Source organism: Haliotis rufescens, unplaced genomic scaffold (assembly GCF_023055435.1).
Source record: "Haliotis rufescens isolate VD_foot unplaced genomic scaffold, xgHalRufe1.0.p SCAF_1, whole genome shotgun sequence".
In the NCBI taxonomy this organism is placed as follows: domain Eukaryota; kingdom Metazoa; phylum Mollusca; class Gastropoda; order Lepetellida; family Haliotidae; genus Haliotis; species Haliotis rufescens.
The window spans coordinates 37,592,903-37,616,038 of NW_025963779.1; the positions used below are offsets into that span (position 1 = coordinate 37,592,903).

The 23,136-nt window shown below is 38.5% G+C and overlaps 1 protein-coding gene across 16 annotated transcripts in view; it reads left to right on the plus strand.

Moving 5' to 3' along the window:
- The window catches only part of LOC124135719 (amyloid-beta A4 precursor protein-binding family A member 2-like), a 164,544-nt gene that overhangs the window by 57,101 nt on the left and 84,307 nt on the right, over positions 1-23,136 (plus strand). For 13 of the 16 annotated variants that reach the window (XM_048396016.1, XM_046501206.2, XM_048396021.1 and 10 more), the window contains 2 exons: positions 3,557-3,708; positions 9,930-9,935. In XM_048396016.1, the coding sequence (XP_048251973.1) occupies positions 3,557-3,708; positions 9,930-9,935 (158 nt within the window). The remainder of the gene's footprint in view (positions 1-3,556; positions 3,709-9,929; positions 9,936-23,136) is intronic. The other 3 variants (XM_048396026.1, XM_048396032.1, XM_048396029.1) reach the window with 2 other exon arrangements.

Sequence of the window (23,136 nt, forward strand, 5' to 3'; positions counted from 1 at the left end):
CTGGAGCAGAATTATTTCCAAACAAGCCATGCTTGTCATAAAAAGGACTATTTGGAGATCGTTGGTCACAATGGCTGCTAAATATGATTAACACATGGATGGGAGCTCACCCGGACAGACTGTTACCTTGCATTCCTGTGAAGTAGCCAAGTTATTGCTGATAATAGTGCTTCACATGGCATGTAGCATTAGCCAGACCATGTGTAGACTACTATAGTGACAGAGCCTGTAGGATTGCCTAGTAGTTAATGCCTTGGCGCCAAAGGACTGGGTACCATTACAATGTGCCAAGCTCCCAGATAGGGCAGGAATATTGCAAACAGCCATGTAAAACCATACTCACTCACTCACTTTAAATGGCAGGCAAATGATCCCTGAGACTGCATCCCCACTTCACTCACTTTTGCACAATTCTGTGTCAGATGAGTTCTGTGATGCTTATCTTCAGCTGATCAACCAGAAGAAACTACTCTCTCACTCAGTCACATTCACTGACATGCTCAGCACAATGCACAAGCACATCAGGTTGAAGGTTGGAGTTGGCAAAACCTTCGTTATTGTATGCTTATATAATGGAACTTCAATTCTAAGAATTCCAGTGAGATTGATAGTGATAATTATTGTTGTGTAAAAGACATGCAGTTTCTGTACCGTTAAGTATGTATACATGTATAAATATACATATATGTCAACACGTTCTCACTCAAAATGGCCTGTTTGCTCATGCCCAAATAGTGATGAACAGCATTCACAACTGATCCATGTTCAGTATTGTGTGTCCACATTGGTCACACCTGCATCTCTGCCTCACTGTGGAGTAGAAGCTGGACAGTCTGCCAGGCACTGTGGAGCGCCATACACAATTCACACATTATGCTCCATTACATTCGAATTATGAACACAATTTGAGGGTTCTGCTGGCCATGGAAGCAGGTTAAAGTTCTGCTGCTGCACAACCCGTTTGAGGGTGTGTATTTTCATGTTGGTACATGAAGCCTGCACCACTATGTGATGCAGCAAGAAGGAGACAACCACAGGAGCTGGTGTTGCATCTCCCTCTCTGATGGCTGCCGTGTTCCCTGAACAAGGTTAAGGGAGCTCCTCTTGCAAACACTTCTAAAACCAGCAAAGTGTTCCTCTCTACAGCAGAGGCCTATTACAGCATGTCATCAACAGTATGTTGGTGTTGAAGACCAGCATCAGACTGAGACTCATCTTGGAATATGTCCACCAGTAGAGGAGATGATGATGACGTTGTCTACACTGATGTAGTTGTGTGTGAGAATGACGTCCAACCAATATTGGTCAAGTGGCATGTCTGCAGGGAGGAAGTCTGACTCTGACTCATGGCAGCTGAGGTGCCTGCCTGTTGTTGGACCTGAGAGGTGCCCTCCTGTTGTTGGACCTGAGAGTTGCCCGCCTGTTGTTGGACCTGAGAGGTGCCCGCCTGTTGTTGGACCTGAGAGGTGCATGGCAACAGCATGTGGATCTCACTTGTTCAGGGGCCTTTATAGCGAGATCATGACTTGCAGCTCCGACCATAACCAGTGCTTTATGAACTTCCACAAGTCGTGTGTTGAGTCATGAACAGTACATATTTCATACCTCTTGGTACAGTTATGGTTTCATTATCAGAATACATTGTGACAAAATTTTGATAATTATTTCCACAAATACCTTTTGGTTTGAGCAGACTGATGAAATTTATAACATTGCTGATGATATGGCATATGAAGTAGACGTCAGATAATATTGATAATTCTGTAAACTGTGATCTTGCATTTAATGGCAAATCACATTCATGGCAGAAACTTCCATGTTTCCGACTTCCGTGAATGTAGGGAAGTCACAGAATGTATTGCCTGTATGTTGGATCAGGGGATTGATCCGGATCACCACTGCCGTATCCAACTGTTGTCCTTGTCACAAGTACCCCCTAACAGAGAGACACTTGCAAACACATCAGTCACTTCCCTTGTGTACATAGCTTTGTGCAGTGAATGTTCCCATGTGGACCTATGTTTAGATGCACTTACATAGGAACTGTTGCAGCTGCTGGACAGGGTCAATAGATTTGGGGGTCAAACCCCGCCAAGTATTATGAACTATTTTTAAGGCACAGTTTGAGAACAACATGTTTTTGATCAAATTCATTCATTGTAAACAGAGTGTGTCTTGAAGGGATGGTCCTGTATCTTTAAGAGTTCCTTTTCATGGGCGAAATGTTCTGACATGCAAGTATTGAGCTGAGCACCTTGCAAAGAGATTGGTTCTTGTCCTACAATTGAATAGCATGGGAGAATGTAAAAAACTAAACCTACATCTCTCATATTGAGTAAGTGCAATCATGTTGCAAATCTGGTCAATATCTTTAGGAGAATAATAATTGAAATGTCTACGAGATATTGCTTTTATGTTTGACAAGGTTTGATTTGTCTACAGTGATATCAGCACGGAGGTTAAGTCATATTGATTTCATCTCCATTATGGATTTTTGAAAAAGGAAAATTCAGAAATAGAAATCCTGTCTCTCATGCAATATCTTTTGAAAGAATTTCCATTTGGAATGAATTGAAAAATGACATTACTTTATTTCCGGGGGTTTTTTGTGGAAGAAAGAAAATAGCTCAACTCATTACTTATTCATTATTTATGATGCTCACATCCTAAATGCTGAGATTCTATTTTCACATGAGGAAAGTCTGGCCTTCCACTCAATGAGTTTGAAACCTTTTCTGGAAGAGAAATTAGTTTACTGTTATACTATATGAAGATGCTGGCATGAGTACATCACATATTACTACATTTGGATTGCTGACTTCAATATTTGTCAAATTAAGATTGACATCACTGAAAGGGAGAAGTTTACTTCACAGTCTGAAAGAAAGATAGATATTGTTCAAATATTGATAAATATTATTAACATCATGAAGTAATATCCAAATATCTTCACAGACCAAATGCAAATACTAAAAAATATATATTGAATTGAATTGTCAGAAGTTAACGGTTAATACCATTGTTTTTGTTAGTATTTGATTTATTTCTGTATATTTTGTTCACAATGGTTGCTTCTGACTTATATTGCCCTGAAGTTGACCATAGAGGTGAGCTTCAGTACCTTTTGTGGTAAAGGGCTTTTGTTTTGGTTTCTTAGTACCAGAGTCTATGTTCTCTCAATATCTTCCAACAGTTTTGTCCCCCTATTGTGTTTGTAGGAAGATCAGCATTCAGCATATCTGTTTCAGTCAATCTCTTTGGAATGTTGGCCAGTGTTGCATGAATGGAGCAAACAGAATGACATTTAATAACTTCAAATGCAATTTGTTTTCTATTTAACTGTTAACATTTGGCAAAAGAAAATAATTCTCCACAATCCTTCAACATGATCTGGCATTAACTAATTTTTGTTTTCTTTAGCTATTAAATAATGTTGAAGATGTTCCAAGAGACATGTTTGATAAGAAGTTTGGTTTATCATTAATATTTGTCTTTGAAAGAATATGTCAGAGAAATAGAGAGAGAAACCATTGTAACCAAGTATATTTGTTGACAGTACATGTTCGTGATCCGGATAATCCTGAAGTCTTAATCGAGGGAGTTTTGTTCCGAGCTCGTTACTTGGGCTCGACACAGCTCGTTTCAGAAGGCCAGCCATCAAAAGCCATGAGGATGATGCAGGCCCAGGAGGCTGTGGGGAGAATCAAGGTGAGCTATGTTCAGTCAATTTCTGTTTGTGGAGTTGCAGTTCATATTTATCTCTTCTCTTGAGTTTGGTTTCAGAAGAGAGGTGCTGTTCGTTTGATGTTTGCACTACTGTTTTAGAATTGAAAATTAAACCTGTTGGACTTTTTACACACATTTGCAGAACCATATCCAATGGGGTACTAACTTTTCTTATTTCCGGATTCCTGTCTCAGCCAATGACACTTTGATTATTGGGCTGTTATGCCCTGATCATATGCTTGCTGCTCTGTGATGGGTGTTCATCATCTTCCCGAGGCAAGGGTGTACGTTAACTGACTGTAAAAGTCCAGTTTCCAACCTCACTGATCTGGGCTGGAATTTCAAGTGGCTATTACGAGTTATGTCCCTTCTTTGTCCCTCCTATTGACCTGTCAGATTCCACCCCTCATATCACTTGCATTCGCTTCAAACCAAATGACGTTGCCCAGTCAAGACGTTCTGATTGATAATCAAAATCTATATTGTGATAAAACAGATTTTACTTCGCGAAGTGCATCAAAAACATGAATAGATTTGGAAAATATCTGTTGACGAAGTGTTGGCAGTACACATGCTTTGCAAATCCTGCAATCGACCAAAATCTGATCGTCAGTTTATGAACCGGATGTTGATTTAGTTAAGCGATTTTTATTGGACTATGCATAGACTCATTAGTCCAGCCAAAATATGACTCCATAATTCCAGCCTAGTTTGGAAAGGGTGGAAACTGGACTTTAATAGTCAGTTAACTCTCTTGCATTGGGAAGATGGATTTTACAAAACCTAAAAATATCTTGAACATCTTGGATGTGTTTGAACATAACAGTTGCAGATGCTATTGTTGTGATCAAAGCTTTGGCATCCTCTGTTTCGGCTTGGTATCACAATCACGATGTACATCTATTAAGATGTAATGAATGTTTTCACTAAACTGTTTATATTAAAACAGTTATAAACTGTGTATTTCTACATTATGATGTCCACTGATGTCACTTCAAGTATGAATAGATGTATAAATATACTTTTTACATCAATGGATCTTTTCAACTCATTGAGGACGTTTGTCTTGAGAACCCTGCAGAGACAGCAATAAACTAGTGTTTGAGCTCACCTGGGCAGGGACCTTCCATTAAGCATCAATAAACTAGTGGTTAGCTCACCTGGGCAGGAACCCTTTAGGAAATGCCAATTATCTAGTGTTTAGCTCACCTGGACTGGAACCCTCCAGAAGACACCAATAAGCTAGTGTTTAGCTCACCTGGCCTGACACCAGCTTATAGTGTATTTCTAATTTTATGGTTAAAAATACTACTGATTCACCTTCAATTCAGTTCAAGTTTGTAAATTATCTAGAGCAGTAGATGTTTATTATAAGTCACATGCTTAACACTAAAATAATTTTTTTAAATGGGTAATGGCCTGGCTGTCTTTGTCTGCCATCATACTCACACCATTGACCATGGGTTTGGTGACTTCAAGCTCATGTGGCTTGCTCTGATATGCTGTCTCATAGTGCTGACTCTGCATGAAAACCCTAATGGCTCTCCCAATCACCAACCGTATCAGCATAACCATTCTTTTTAGTTCCACCAGGAATAGACAGTTTCTTGCCAGAAGACATCTTGACATTTTAGCATAAGGGGTCATTAAAACAGTCAACGCATCAACCTACTGTAGGTAATTGATGTAATAGCCCTTTCATCAATCAATTTGCCTTGTTAAGTTTCCTAAAAGAACACAAAGGTGTTCATCAATTATCGAAGTTCATCAAGCAATAAATCACTTTCCCTGTGCAAGCTGAGGCATGTCATGGATGCTCATGTTGGGGGGCTGTCTGGTGTACGATCCATCACTCCTAACAACAGCTCCATGGCACTGACCAGGCCTTGACAGCTCCTCTAATAACACAGAATAGAATCGACTGAAGTAAAGTTTAATGCCAGGGTCCTGTGGGTTGTCCATAATACTACTGATTTAAAGGATTGTGGCCAAGGTCTGTTTGTCACCTTACAGCTTTACAGTTTATGTGTGCACAGCTTATGAGCTCATTCTGGCCTGTGCATGTTTGGATATATGTTACATGGTTGGAAAACAAAATGACTTTATGTAGAAGGTTAGGGGCGAGTTAGTTTTGGGTATGAGATGTGAAACTGCAGATAGCTGCCTGTACAGGCTATGTATTGTAGCTGTAGTCTTTGGTTATCAAAGATAGTTGACTGTTGTATTAAAATAATCAATTAAGTCCCAGGACTGGAGTTAATTAAATAAAACGGGAGGAAATTGGAGGGGATAAATAGGGCAGTGAGTAATGTGAGGAAGTTTGATTGGGGTTAGGAACAAGAGTGGTGTGAACAGAGGTATATGTGGGTGAGAGATGCTTGATGTGGGTGAGAGATGCTTGATGTGGGTGAGAGATGCTTGATGTGAGTGAGAGGTGTTGATGTGGGTGAGAAGTGTTGATGTGGGTGAGAGATGCTTGATGTAGGTCAACGGTGTTGATGTGGGTGAGAGATGCTTGATGTGGGTGAGAGATGCTTGATGTGGGTGAGACATGCTTGATGTGGGTGAGAGGTGTTGATGTGGGTGAGAAGTGTTGATGTGGGTGAGAGATGCTTGATGTAGGTGAACGGTGTTGATGTGGGTGAAAGGTGTTGTTGTGGGTGATAGATGCTTGATGTGGGTGAGAGATGCTTGATGTGGGTGAGAGGTGTTGATGTGGGTGAGAAGTGTTGATGTGAGTGAGAGATGCTTGATATGGGAGAACGGTGTTGATGTGGGTGAAAGGTGTTGATGTGGGTGAGAGATGTTGATGTGGGTGAAAGGTGTTGATGTGGGTGAGAGGTGTTGATGAGGGTGAGAGGTGTTGATGTGGGTGAGAGATGCTTGATGTGGGTGAACGGTGTTGATGTGGGTGAACGGTGTTGTATTGGGTGAGAGATGCTTGATGTGGGTGAACGGTGTTGATGAGGGTGAGAGGTGTTGATGTGGGTGAGAGATGTTGTGTGGGTGAGAGGTGTTGATGTGGGTGGGAAGTGTTGATGTGGCTGAGAGATGCTTGATGTGGGTGAACGGTGTTGATGTGGGTGAGAGGTGTTGATGTGGGTGAGAGATGCTTGATGTGGGTGAGAGGTGTTGATGTGGATGAGAGATGCTTGATGTGGGTGAGAGATGCTTGATGTGGGTTAGAGATGCTTGATGTGGATGAGAGATGTTGATGTGGGTGAGAGATGCTTGATGTGGGTGAGAAATGCTTGATGTGAGTGAGAGATTCTTGATGTGGGTGAGAGGTGTTGATGTGGATGAGAGATGTTGATGTGGGTGAGAGGTGTTGATGTGGGTGAGAAGTGTGGGTGAGAGGTGTTGATGTGGGTGAGAGGTGTTGATGAGGGTGAGAGGTGTTGATGTGGGTGAGAGATGCTTGATGTGGGTGAACGGTGTTGATGTGGGTGAAAGGTGTTGTTGTGGGTGAGAGATGCTTGATGTGGGTGAACGGTGTTGATGTGGGTGAGAGGTGTTGATGTGGGTGAGAGATGTTGATGTGGGTGAGAGGTGTTGATGTGGGTGGGAAGTGTTGATGTGGGTGAGAGATGCTTGATGTGGGTGAGAGATGCTTGATATTGGTGAGAGATGTTGATGTGGGTGAGAGATGCTTGATGTGGATGAGAGATGTTGCTGTGGGTGATAGATGCTTGATGTGGATGAGAGATGTTGATGTGGGTGAGAGATGTTGATGTGGGTGAGAGATGCTTGATGTGGGTGAGAGATGCATGAGGTAAGGAACAAGAGACACTTTGATGGGGTAAGAAACAAGAGAGAGGTGACAGTGATTAACTGGGGGAAAGTTGTGATGAAAAGGAGAGAGTAAGGTGAGGGATGAGAACAAGTAGGAGAAGTTTGATGGGGATAAAGAAGCAATATTAGATTGAGAAGAGGTTTTCTGGAATAATCAAGCAGAAGTGGATGGAAAAATGTTTAAGGGAGTAAGAAAATAAGATTGAGCCAGAAATGGGAAGATCATTAAACTGAAAAATGTTCAATTTGTATTTCAAAATGAAATTTCAAGCTCAAGCTTTTTGACAGATGACACCCTTCACTGATCCATTTCCACCCACTGTGAAAGAAAACTTATAGGTATTTGAGTTTGATTGAAAGAAGCCCACTTTCCATGATGTGAAGGGTGACTGTGTGTATAAGATAGCCATAATACTGTGAGTATAAAGTGCAAGGACTACAATGCACAGGAACAACATTGTTGAACGGTCTTCACCAAGAAGGATTCTGAATTTGTACAGGTATTGATGTCCTGGATAAACACCAGAAAGGTCAATTTCCCTTTAAATTTCGTTATTTCCAGACTATTTTGGTCCCAGCCCTCACTTGCAGTAGCTTTTAGACCCAATCTTTGAAGAAGTAGAGAGGGTTGGCAGCAATTTGATTTGTGTGGAGTGACAGGGTGGCCCAGTCTCCTCTAACTTCTCTGGACATTGAGACGCTGTTAAAGATTCACTTCTCAGTATATTTATGTGACCACTATCAAGTATTATTGGGATTAGATATCTCTTAAAGTTCAGTTGAATTATACATATTCCCTGTGCAAGAAGAACAAAGCTGGACAATGGCTCTTTTGTACATATTATCAGTAGGGACCATATGAAACTAAGATAACTAGGCCCCTTTGAAAATGTGTTGCTAGTGTTATTACTATGGTAAGTCTGTGAGTTCTTACCTTGAGGGAGTACAAGGATCCTAGAATTGCCCTGATTGCAATCCTTGTTTTGTAGTAAAGGGTTGAAAACTGCGTTTTACTCCCACATTAAGCTGACACACCATGATATAATTGAAATACAGTTGGACCCAACTCAATCACTAAAGGTTTATGTCAAAGAAGGGGAAGTGTAACAGTCTCAGTGATGAAGTCCCTTTGGGAATGGCATTTTTGTAGTATGGATGTAATTAATGAGAAATTACAATATGAAACTAAATTTGGACTATTTGAATAGTCTTAAGGTAAACATTGTTTGGATTTTAAAAAAAGACTGAAATAACAAGAGGGTTGTATGTATTGATTAGGGCTTAGAAATTGAGTATCATTCTGATGTAACTGGATGATAAAATGAATGAGTTTGAGTCCAGCTGTGGGAAGTCCCGAGGAGTAATGGTCGAAGAGTGGACCATGTAGAGAGTGACGTCTCTATTAGAAGCTCAAGATGAAGCTGCCATACAGAGTTGATGACATATGACTACGGAGTGCCGAGACAGATGCTTGTGGAATGTTACAGATCACAGCTGCTACTGTCAGCAGACAGCAGTGCTCCCTGGAGATTGCCAGATTCAGAAATACTTTCAGAGGAGACGTTGCTTGATTGGATTAGATTAGATTAAATCCACACTTCACTGATGGATCTTAAATGTTTAGAAATAAATAAACAGTGTGAAACTTGGCTGAGTAGAAAGTTATATGTTCAATGTAAAGTTGATACAGAAAAGATTATAGAATATCAAAGATGAGTGCAATGCATTATGTGTGGTACATGTTTTATCTGTTTTACAACTGTTGGTATTGATGTTATTGATAGAAAAATGTCTGTTTAATAGTATACAAGCCATGTAAAGTTTTCATGTGTAGATTACGCCGTTCCTTGGAGGTGAAAGGCAGCTGAATGATTCAGTTTCATTTCTCATTGAGGTGTTTTTGCATGACCTGGACACAGCTGCATTACATCCTGAGTTTAACTCACACTGTTGATAAACGGTTTGCTTGCTCCAGGTCCAAACGCCTGAATAATAGAGGCAAACAGAAAAAAACCAATGGGCCAAAGGTGTAAATCTGTACTCAAGTGTTGAAATTCTTGTTTTGTTAACCAATATATATGGGATCTCTGCACCCCAGTACTCAGTGTTAGTCATACCAACTCCATGTTGGCCTTGAACCTGTTGCAACTCCACTGTAGGTAGCTGAAATACTGCTCCCAAACCCCATTAATTCATGGGTCATTGTGTTGAGCTAGGGTATTGAGTGTGCACCATGTTTTATACTCATATGCCACATTTCACAGAATATCTTTGTGTGTTGAAAGAGGATGATGGATTACTCTGGAAATGAATGAATGAATGATATGTTTTAATTTTCAGTCATTCAGATCCCATACGCCTATGTAATATTTTCATCTATTCCCCTTCCTATTTATCTCGCTCTCTCTTAGGCCTCGGTAAGTCCACTCTGTTGTCCTTGACCTGGTGTTTTAACGACTGTTGTCTTTAACCTCTGTGTTGTCCTTGACTTTCATGTTGTCCTTGACCTGGTGTTTTAACTACTGTTGTTTATAATCTCTGTGTTGTCCTTGACCTTCATGTTGTCTTTGACTTCAGCTGTTTCTCATTTCTTGTGTGTTTGGCATTAAAATCTGTGTTCAGTTTTCTGCCATCTTAACTCACAGTATGTATTGTCTGTTGCAAGCTTTTTGTATATAATTTCATTGTTCTTGTTTTGAGCACTGTAACCTCATACAATTAATTGAATGGTACATGTTTAATAGATTGGAGTGACCTTTATCATAGCAAAATTGTTATGACTGATTAGCCTTTGCAGATATTTCACATGAATAATTTTTAAAAAAATGCTTGAAATAGGAAGAATTCCAGACAGTGAACAAATTCATTCTATTGTGTATATATATCAACAATATCACACACTTAATCGATCATGGACTCCAGTTAGAAAAAGAAATAATTTCACATATTTGTGTAGGAGTGAAAACAAACAGTTTCCTTTTGGTGGAAATATTGACATCCCTGTTGTCCCTGTAGACTTGAAGGATGATTTGAACCTTCCTGAAGGGAAGGCTACCCACATCCAACTTGTTAAAGCTATAAGTGAGTGGAGCAGGACAGTGTATAGGTCACAGCTTAGCTGAACACAGTGGTTTCCTTGAGAAAAGAGTGGAAACATATTAGCTGCTGTTTGGCAGAGTATTTGAATATTCTTGACTTACATGATACTGATCCTTTGTACACTACAGTCATACAAGTTTAATTAGGAATTAGATATTCAAGCTTTTTATTGACAATAAAGCAGAAAGTACTTAAAGCATATGATCTCATTTGCCTTTTTCTCCGTTGTTTCTCTTGATAGTTATTGATGGTATTTTAACAACATATTTTGTCTTGTCAAACTAAAGTCATTCACGTTGCTCGAAGAACAACATATTTTGTCTTCTCAAACTCAAGTTATTCACGTTGCTCGAAGAACAACTTATTTTGTCTTCTCAAAATCAAGTCATGCAAGTTGCTCGAAGAACAACATATTTAGTCTTCTCAAACTCAAGTCATTCACGTTGCTCGAAGAACAACATATTTTGTCCTCTCAAACTCAAGTCATGCACGTTGCTCGAAGAATAACATATTTTGTCTTCTCAAACTCAAGTCATGTACGTTGCTCGAAGAATAACATATTTTGTCTTCTCAAACACAAGTCATGCAAGTTGCTCGAAGAACAACATATTTAGTCTTCTCAAACACAAGTCATGCAAGTTGCTCGAAGAACAACATATTTAGTCTTCTCAAACTCAAGTCATTCACGTTGCTCAAAGAACAACTTATTTTGTCTTCTCAAACTCAAGTCATGCAAGTTGCTCTGAGAGCAACTTATTTTGCTGTGGTTGTGGAAGGTAGGGCTGACCTCCTTTACTTCCTCCCAAGCTTCCCTAATGTAGGCTTTGTGAAAATGTTTGAATTGATTTATTGAAACTCTTCACCATAAACTTGAGTTATTTTACACATATGACACAAGGTATTTTATCATTTTGCTGAAAATTGCAATTGTTAATTCATTTATCTTGCATTCATACTTCAAATAAAATAAATGTCATTCTATAACCAAAACAATCCTTTCTTACTTAAATGATATTATATCAACTGTTCATAATGAAACAATTCAAAGAAAAAGATGAAATGAAAAATTATTATTGACATGAAAATGATAATTTAATTCTCATTTGATTAATCTTCAAATAAAATCACATCAGTTCCATCAATCTACTTTACACAATGGCACACATAACAGAACATGTTCTCATTCAATGAGCCTTTGTTTATTTTCCCACCTTTGTCAGAATGCAAACAATATACCCGGTATTATACAAGGCAAGCATGCCAAAATTAGCGGTTAAATATTAACAGTTTCCTTTTTCAAATGCTTTGTTTCCACTGCCAATTATTCCATGAATATCCCCTGACAATCTTCTTCATGAAAAGCTGTTTGTACAGCAGTCCCAATCAGAACTTCCACACAAAACCAATATGTCTCTTGGAAACGGTATTTGCTGTTTGAAAAAGTGTCTCCTCGCCATTGCTTGTTTGTCACATGGATGGACAGTAATGTCTTTGTCACATGCTAATTACCTCCCCTGTGAATCCCTGATATATGAAATAACGTAGACTTAGTTATGAAATAAACTGCAAACCTGTCAGTCAAATTAAATCTTTAAAATTATCCTTTTCCCAATAGAAAAATATAATTATAAAAGCACTAAGCAGAGCGTGATTGATGTATTAGGCATGCTATTTCTGTCTGACAATTAGAGGTTTGAAGGTAACCACAGAAGTCCTCCAGTATATCCCTTGCTGGAGATCAAGAGATGGAAAAACTCCAACCTTTTTCATGCTCCCTGAAACAATCAATTTCCCCTTCTCCCAAACCAGGAAAGGAATCCCAAGATAATTACAGTCTGTTGATTCAACACACATATATCTAAATTTGGTTGCAATCAGTGCACGGTGGACAACCAAGCCATTATATGATAGTGATAATGTGGAGCCCCTGTTAGACATGACGGATCTAATTGTTTACTGTAGTTGCTCAGGACCCCTCAATGGCACTCACAGACTTGGCTCCAGACATCAGTCCATGTGCCCCATCTTGACGCTCAGACTTACGTCTGGACAGGAATGACTTTTATTAACTTTATTCGAACCTCAGTGCTCCTTGATTTTGTAGCTTGGACTTGATTTGGGGAAAAATTCGTCTGTCGTTGTATTGAGGTTGTTGTAGGGTGTGTTAGCTGAGGCAGTGAACATCGTCATCCATTGTAGTCTCTATTTTCCATTCCATTGGTCATTTCAAATCAGGATGCTGTCATTCTTAAACAGCATGTTATGGAAGTTATGGCTTTTCTATTTGATTGTAGGTCATGTATGGCCATATTATTGCTGTTGTAGACAATTTTAGTGTATGTTGATCAAATTGGTTGAGTTTATGTCCATTGTGTGGTCACCTCTCATGTCCAATTGCCTTTGAGAATTGATGGGTAGTTCTATCAGTCCCAGTATTACATACTATCAATATGTTCTTCCTGTATCATTAATAAAATTGTACTATTTTTTCATTCATTTAATTAGCTCCCATCCACCCTTGTAAGTATCAAGATGAAGTTAAAGAAATATTTTGAGAAATCATAAAAGCTTTACGAAAATAACCAGATGTATTTTTAACTAGGGCTGTATTATGTATGATTATTAATGGAAATATTCTTTCATTTTGTATAAAACAAGCACTAAAACAAAACCCAGTTTTACTGTCAATATATTATTGATTAAATTTTTAGTCAATCCTTAGCAACGACGACGTGTATTTGAGTGTTTCTTAGACATGTCTTGCCTTGACACTGTCTGTCAACCTTCAATTACCACAAACTAGTGTTTCCGTAGTTCTAATTTAAGCATGAAAATGTGTGCACGAGGGTGATTTAACAAACTAATGATGAATGCTGTCAAGTGCCAGGCATGGCCAGTAGCAGGGCTGGGGAAGCTGACCCGTGACAGAGGAGCAGTTGGAGTAGAAATCAGGGACCAGTTGAGTAGGCACAATGGATGAAACATGGCTTGATGGGGGAATGATTGGCCTGGATTTTGGGTTAGAATTATATTTCACTTTGCTGTGACTCTTTGTGATTTCTTGCAACGATGCTGTCAACTCCCCAAACAAACATGGCTCTACAAATGTGACATTTAAAGTTTCATTATTGGAATCAGATTTTCAGCTATCATTTTCCTGAACTTTTCCAATAACATTTTTAGATAAAATGGATCACAGACTCATGCTTCAATTTTTGGAAAAAAATTGTGAACGAAAGAAAAATAAGATGAAATTGGTTACTTTGTGCTGCGGACACATTTATAGTCCTAGTTTAACATAAGGATCAGGGATCACACTGTAAAGCTCGTGTAGGTTCTGCAAAAGTGTAAAGGATGGACAAAAATGAAAAGAATAAGAGGTCTGTTTGTGAAGGCATTCTGTTTATGTTTAGTTGCGTTATTTCTTGTCTAGTAACTAAATACCACAATCAATTTGAAAGTCAGCTATTAGGTAACTGTACAGTGTATTCCGAATCTAGGCATCCGTTTGGCTGTAGGAAAGTTAATGAGACTGCCATTTTCTTTGACTGGCTGTACTTCATGTTAAGTAAATTTCAAAACTTTTATCAACCCAAACTTGCCTTATAACATTCACACAAATCTTTGTAAGATCATATAGGATATTCCATCCCCGGTGAACAAACTGGTGTTGAGAAATGACATACTGCCAAGGCTCTGTTAAACACCTTCATCACAAGCCACTCAGGGGGAAAATGGATCGGTCAAAGTGGACATCATTTCCGTAAAATAAGATTGGAAGCCAATGAAATACTGCCCATTAAAGGTATCGCGGTAGAGAAATTACTGTAGATAATCAGCTATGCAAAGCCACGCTAGCAGTGATTGTTAATCTACCCAAGCAGATGTGTTACAAACAGAAGCCAAAATTTGCTCAGTAATTTATATCCCCAGGAAGTATAATAGTTGTCTAATTGTTTCTTGGGCTTGGTTACTAATGTCTGGAATACAGACCTTACTGATTCTCAGCACGCATTGACCAGTAGTTCATCCTGCTGCTGTGTCTTCACTTGTTACTGGGAGCTTGCTTTGCTTTGATTGGAAGAGCTGTGTCAGATGGAATTAAGTCTGGATTGTTTGTTAGTATTGGGGCACACTTAGGGAAGCTAACACCTCTTGACCTATGTGTTACTTTGGAAACTAGATTGATGTTGGGTGGCTGGTGAAGATGCTTGGTGCTTGATGGTCTGAAGTGTAGTGGTGTACAAATTAATATACACAAGGGCATGTAATTGGTGGATGTTTTCTGAGTCTGATTGAAATGCTCCCTTCTTAGTCTGCTTATGTTTGTTACCTCTTGCCTCATATTGAACATGTGAGAGTTTGGGTAGTTACCTCTTGCCTCTCATTGAACATGTGAGAGTTTGGGTAGTTACCTCTTGCCTCATATTGAACATGTGAGAGTTTGGGTAGTTACCTCTTGCCTCATATTGAACATGTGAGAGTTTGGGTAGTTACCTCTTGCCTCATATTGAACATGTGAGAGTTTGGGTAGTTACCTCTTGCCTCATATTGAACATGTGAGAGTTTGGGTAGTTACCTCTTGTCTCATATTGAACATGTGAGAGTTTGGGTAGTTACCTCTTGCCTCATATTGAACATGTGAGAGTTTGGGTAGTTACCTCTTGCCTCATATTGAACATGTGAGAGTTTGAGTAGTTACCTCTTGCCTCTCATTGAACATGTGAGAGTTTGGTAGTTAACTCTTGCCTCTCATTGAACATGTGAGAGTTTGGGTAGTTACCTCTTTTCTCATATTGAACATGTGAGAGTTTGGGTAGTTACCTCTTGCCTCATATTGAACATGTGAGAGTTTGGGTAGTTTACCTCTTGCCTCATATTGAACATGTGAGAGTTTGGGTAGTTACCTCGTGCCTCTCATTGAACATGTGAGAGTTTGGGTACTTAACTCTTGCCTCATATTGAACATGTGAGAGTTTGGGTAGTTACCTCTTGCCTCATATTGAACATGTGAGAGTTTGGGTAGTTACCTCTTGCCTCATATTGAACATTTGAGAGTTTGGGTAGTTACCTCTTGCCTCATATTGAACATGTGAGAGTTTGGGTAGTTACCTCTTGCCTCATATTGAACATGTGAGAGTTTGGGTAGTTACCTCTTGCCTCATATTGAACATGTGAGAGTTTGAGTAGTTACCTCTTGCCTCATATTGAACATGTGAGAGTTTGGTAGTTAACTCTTGCCTCTCATTGAACATGTGAGAGTTTGGGTAGTTACCTCTTTTCTCATATTGAACATGTGAGAGTTTGGGTAGTTACCTCTTGCCTCTCATTGAACATGTGAGAGTTTGGGTAGTTACCTCTTGCCTCATATTGAACATGTGAGAGTTTGAGTAGTTACCTCTTGCCTCTCATTGAACATGTGAGAGTTTGGTAGTTAACTCTTGCCTCTCATTGAACATGTGAGAGTTTGGTAGTTACCTCTTGCCTCATATTGAACATGTGTGAGTTTGGTAGTTACCTCTTGCCTCATATTGAACATGTAAGAGTTTGGTAGTTACCTCTTGCCTCATATTGAACATGTGAGAGTTTGGGTAGTTACCTCTTGCCTCATATTGAACATGTGAGAGTTAGGGTAGTTAACTCTTGCCTCATATTGAACATTTGAGAGTTTGGTAGTTACCTCTTGCCTCATATTGAACATGTGTGAGTTTGGTAGTTACCTCTTGCCTCATATTGAACATGTGAGAGTTTGGGTAGTTACCTCTTGCCTCATATTGAACATGTAAGAGTTTGGGTAGTTACCTCTTGCCTCATATTGAACATGTAAGAGTTTGGTAGTTACCTCTTGCCTCATATTGAACATGTAAGAGTTTGGTAGTTACCTCTTGCCTCATATTGAACATGTGAGAGTTTGGTAGTTACCTCTTGCCTCATATTGAACATGTAAGAGTTTGGTAGTTACCTCTTGCCTCATATTGAACATGTGAGAGTTTGGGTAGTTACCTCTTGCCTCATATTGAACATGTGAAAGTTAGGGTAGTTAACTCTTGCCTCATATTGAACATTTGAGAGTTTGGTAGTTACCTCTTGCCTCATATTGAACATGTGTGAGTTTGGTAGTTACCTCTTGCCTCATATTGAACATGTGAGAGTTTGGGTAGTTAACTCTTGCCTCATATTGAACATGTGAGAGTTTGGGTAGTTACCTCTTTTCTCATATTGAACATGTGAGAGTTTGGGTAGTTACCTCTTGCCTCATATTGAACATGTGAGAGTTTGGGTAGTTACCTCTTGCCTCATATTGAACATGTGAGAGTTTGGGTAGTTACCTCTTGCCTCATATTGAACATTTGAGAGTTTGGGTAGTTACCTCTTGCCTCATATTGAACATGTGAGAGTTTGGTAGCTACCTCTTGTCTCTCATTGAACATGTGAGAGTTTGGGTAGTTACCTCTTGCCTCATATTGAACATGTGAGAGTTTTGGTAGTTACCTCTTGCCTCTCATTGAACATGTGAGAGTTTGGTAGTTAACTCTTGCCTCTCATTGAACATGTGAGAGTTTGGGTAGTTACCTCTTTTCTCATATTGAACATGTGAGAGTTTGGGTAGTTACCTCTTGCCTCATATTGAACATGTGAGAGTTTGGGTAGTTACCTCTTGCCTCATATTGAACATGTGAGAGTTTGGGTAGTTACCTCTTGCCTCTCATTGAACATGTGAGAGTTTGGTAGTTACCTCTTGCCTCATATTGAACATGTGAGAGTTTGGTAGTTACCTCTTGCCTCATATTGAACATGTAAGAGTTTGGTAGTTACCTCTTGCCTCATATTGAACATGTAAGAGTTTGGTAGTTACCTCTTGCCTCATATTGAACATGTGAGAGTTTGGGTAGTTACCTCTTGCCTCATATTGAACATGTGAGAGTTAGGGTAGTTAACTCTTGCCTCATATTGAACATTTGAGAGTTTGGTAGTTACTTCTTGCCTCATATTGAACATGTGTGAGTTTGGTAGTTACCTCTTGCCTCATATTGAACATGTGAGAGTTTGGGTAGTTACCTCTTGCCTCATATTGAACATGTGTGAGTTTGGTAGTTACCTCTTGCCTCATATTGAACATGTAAGAGTTTGGTAGTTACCTCTTGCCTCATATTGAACATGTAAGAGTTTGGTAGTTACCTCTTGCCTCATATTGAACATGTGAGAGTTTGGTAGTTACCTCTTGCCTCATATTGAACATGTAAGAGTTTGGTAGTTACCTCTTGCCTCATATTGAACATGTAAGAGTTTGGTAGTTACCTCTTGCCTCATATTGAACATGTGAGAGTTTGGTAGTTACCTCTTGCCTCATATTGAACATTTGAGAGTTTGGATAGTTACCTCTTGCCTCATATTGAACATGTGAGAGTTTGGGTAGTTACCTCTTGCCTCATATTGAACATGCGAGAGTTTGGGTAGTTAACTCTTGCCTCTCATTGAACATGTGAGAGTTAGGGTAGTTACCTCTTGCCTCATATTGAACATGTGAGAGTTAGGGTAGTTAACTCTTGCCTCTCATTGAACATGTGAGAGTTTGGTAGTTACCTCTTGCCTCATATTGAACATGTGAGAGTTTGGGTAGTTACTTCTTGCCTCTCATTGAACATGTGAGAGTTTGGTAGTTACCTCTTGCCTCTCATTGAACATGCTAGGGTTTGGGTAGTTACTTCTTGCCTCACATAAAACGTGTAAAACAGGGGTACTGATGCTATTGGTTCTGTATAATCATCTTGGTCAGGAAACAACAGATTCTTTATATTACCTCATTGAGAATGATTGTGTATGTTCATGCATGCTTGATTGTAAAGAGGGTTCTTTCATTTTCTTTCTGTAAAATGAACACACTTATACTTAAAATCAATGGTTACGGCACATGTTTGTTTGTTCACAAAATATGAGTGTGAATAATGATGCATCAATGCAGTCATGTTTGCACACAGATCTACCCTTGGCAGGACATTTTTAAAAGATGGAATGTTTGTCTCTGGCGTACTATTTCCACACTGAATTTTAACAGATGGGAGGATCTATGGTGATGATTACCTTGAGTCAGCTCCTCAGTGCCCTTCATCTACCTGCTAGCTATTGCAGGTTTATCTTCAGACTTAATCTATTGAATAACCACATGGAGTTCTTCCCAAAAATGTGAAAATATTGGTTTGGTGTTCCAATTACAGAATGTAAATACATTTATCTCAAATTCTATCTGCATGAAGAGATTGATTGTGCAAAAAGTTTTAGATTGGTCATTTGCTTCAGAATAGAATAGAATGGAATCAATACACTTTATCTTAAGGACATGAAGTTTGAAGAAAAACAAACATTTTAAGTGTGTTTTTAATGAATTTATTTTTTCAATTCTGCCTGAAGTTCTTCAAGTAAATCGATATCTGATGAATTTTTTTTAAATCAAGACTTCCAATATAAATTACCCTTCCTAACAATTTTGTTGTGAAAAACATGTCCTAGGCTCTGTTTCACAAAGCATCACTTTAGCTATGACAGTGGTAACTCCCACATATAAACATAGACTTTTAGAAGGTTGTGATGAGGATCAGGAACCAGAATTGTATCAAAGATAGGTCATGGTGTAAACTTCATGTATATTTGAAAGGTGGTATGTTCAAGGTAAGGGTTGATATGTTTCCTCAAAAGGATTGTAACTATTTAATAATCACATATATCAATTATCTTTAAACTGAGATAATTTGAGGCTATAATAAATAAAGTATTAGATTTTCTTTCCTGTCTGCTGTGCTACAAAACTCCCTACCAAGCTCACATGGTTTTATTGTCTCAAGGGACCTACAGAAAATCACTGTGTTGCTTCTTTCTTCATTAGATGGAGTGCACCGTATATATAGTTCTACCAAACTTTCAAGGGTCATGTGAATCGACAGCTGATGTACACAGATGCCGTGAACAATTCCTTAAAAATAATATAAACTAAAATGTAGATGAAATTCTGATAATTAATTTATTGTTGTCTAAACTAAATGAAACAAAGCAGAAACTATGATGCAGCAGTGTGTGAATGGAATATAATGGTAGTGTTTTGTTTGTTTGTTTGTTTGTTGTTTATCACCGCACTCTGCAATATTCCAGCTACATGATAGCGGTCTGTAAATAATCGATTCTGGACCAGACAATACACTGATTGCCATCATGGGCATCAATCTTTGGAACTGGGATATGATGACATGCGTCAACCAAGTCAGTGAGCCTGACCACCCGATCCTGTCAGTCGCCCCTTATAATGGTAGTACACAAGAATACCTCAAAACTCCCCTATGATTTTGACAGATGGTTGCTTCAGGCTCGTCTGTTACAGACACTGCATCACTATCCACAGTCAGTTTCATAGTGATGCAGCATCATTCACATCATTATTCCTTTTGATCAACTATTCTGTAAACTGTGGATAAGATAACACCAAACAAAAAATAATCCAACTAAAACTAACCACAAAGAACACTGATATAAGCATCAATTGTTGCCGATGGCATGTCTGTTTCATGCTAATGTTTTTGAGAATGTCATATACATCTGGCTTCAGTTGTGTTGGTGCCCACATTAGGCTGCATCCTGTTATTAAGTGAAGATGTGTGTTTACAGTTGTCTTATTATTTATATAAGCCAAATCCATCTTTTCATTTGCTTTAGACTTGTTGTTTGAGAAGATGTTTTATAGAATTTGTCTAGATCGTTTTCATTGGTTAGCTATTCAGACAATAGTTTATGCTCTTATCTAAGACTTGAAAACGCCTTTGAACATTTTTCATCCCTGTAAATGAGATCCTGTTTGACTCTTTCTGGTTGTTGTCACCTGTATAGACAAGCTCCCTGAGACAAGGGACAAGGAGACTTGCATTGAGTAGGTGGAGAAAATGACTGGAGAGAGAAAATAGACATAATTTGGGAGAAGACTTCACGTTTTTGGTCATGAAAACAACTGACATACATTTGGGAAGGTCATCTTTTCTTTGTTCACTCAGGGGTTAAAATTGTCACCCCACATCTCACCCATCAATTGTAAATGATCTGTCATGTTGTCTTGATGCAGTCTCTAGAGCTTTGCTCCATACCAATGCCAAGGGTGTTGTGGTCTAGTGGTAGAGCGTGCGCCCGGAGAGCGGAAGGTCCGGGGTTCGGTCCCCGGCAGGGTCATACCAAAAGACGTTAAAAGATGGTACTTGTTGTTACCCTGTCTGGCGCTCAGCATTAAGGGGCTAAAACAAGGACTGGTCGGCTCAAAGTCAGTATACTGTGTCTGAGTGGGGTTTTCATGTTAAACTGCGGCATGGTATCTCAGTGAGCTAGCACTATAAATCAGCATCAGTCTGGACTAGTACAAGTAAACACATGTACATGCACGTCGCTATATAAGTGCAATAATCTTGGACGCAACGTTAAACCCCATTTCACCTCACCTATTGTTAGGACTTGTAAGTTATTCAAAAGAATGCAATTGTTCGCAAACATCATGTATTCAAGAATAATGAATTGCAACATTAAGAGGAGACATTGATATGTCATACCATATACATAAGACAAGTGTTCCATGTGAAATAACTGGCCCTGTTGCCTCTAGAAGACGTCATTGTCATACAACGTATCCTATGAGACAGAAAGGAAACAATGACTGCTTGTAGATGTTTTTATGTCAAATCTGTTCTTATGTTCTTCTGTCAAATATTATGCTGTGTTGTCTTTCTGTCACAAACTGAAAATCTTGTTTTGTCTGTATTCATAATCACTAATGTCATAAGTTAAGCAACTTCAGACCTTTTGTAGGTTTCATATAACCTGAAGATTTTCTTTCAATATTGTAAAGGAAAAAAATTGATGTCTTGGTGAAAATGTGTGCAGCACATTTTCACTTGAATTTTATTCTGTGGTATGTAAATCCAATGCCATACAAGCATGGACCATTGTTAATATTGACGTCACCCCAGTGTATGTATCCAAGATATTTTAACATATGATCTATAAATATAGATTGAAAAATATACATAGTTGTTTAACTTGTGACCAACAGTATATCATTTATTGTAGAATTTTAGTTGCTGTTATTTTGTTCATGTTGTCATTTTTCTGTATTATTTGTGTTGTGATTTGTATTAGGATTACTTTCACAAAATATTTGTACTTTATGGACCTACTTTGTGTATGCAGGATGCTTTCAGTTTTTTGAAGCATGTCTCTGATAATGACTTAATTTTTTAATATGTTCTTTAAGAAAAATTTCTTTGAAAACCTATTGTTATTTTTCATTGTCACGCTAGCAGTTTCTTCACTTGTTAGGCAGATGTATATTGATGATATAGCCTATTTTGATGAATAGACATTTATTAGACACAGGTGTGTGTACCGGTAGTTATAAGGAGACCGAGAGGAAGGTACAGTGGAAGGGATGAAGTGATTGCTCACAGCAGCCTTTATCATCTGTAGTGTGAACTACTGGATGCAGTTTATTGTAGTTTAACTAGTGGTAGGAAGTCAGCCAACAGTTTCATATTTTAAATTCTGCTGTAGAGTGTGCTCACATGTAAGGCAACAGGGATTACTTCGCTTTACAAAGTTTTCAGCCAAGATGTCAAAAACATTGTGTGTAGAAATTGGACAATTGAAAATATTCCATTAGAAAATCATACTAAATTTATCTAACAGTGATAACCTAGATTTCAGTTTGGACATTCTTGTGAGTAAAAAGTCTACTTTAGTTATTTTCCTCAATGTTGAAAACAAAACTATTAGACAATTAGGACATTTTGAGAAGAATATTTGAAATAAAGTTCAGGATTTGACTTTCTCTATACATCTGCTGAATAAGGGATAGGAATACCTGTAGGAGTATAGCTGAAATAGAAGAAGGGGGGTTGTTGGATGTTGTTCCTTACCTCCTCTGTTGGTACAGATGTTATAGAAAAACACAAAGCAAGGAGCAGTATTAGTTGACACATGTGCACAAATGCATGCCATATAGCATGTTATATGTAATTTTTAAATGGCCTTAGTTCTGTTGGTAAATAAGGGACAGCTTGTAGGTTATTTTGCCTTTTGTCTATATTGTCATATTATAGAATCTATTAATCTATTCATATAAATAAAACGTACATTCTAATCTTCCAATAATGATTAATTTACCTGTTCATGAAACATTCACCAAAATATCATTTCAAGTCACACTTCATCATAAAGGCTTTTGAAAAGAATATCCAAAATACATTTTTAAAAACAGCTTTTTTCATTAGTTAACCTTGCATTATTTGTCACTGTCATGCCGATGTATTTTTGTGTGAAGCAGATGTGTGAAGTTTATTTTGATGTATAGACTTTGTTCACTCCATCCCTTACAATCAATGTGCTGTTAAAATTGGAGAACAGTGTATTATCCATGTCCTGTGTGTGGCGTGTGCAGCACATGTTTGTCATGTCCATTGATTGTAGTGGTTTTGTAGCTTATTGTTTGATTAATGG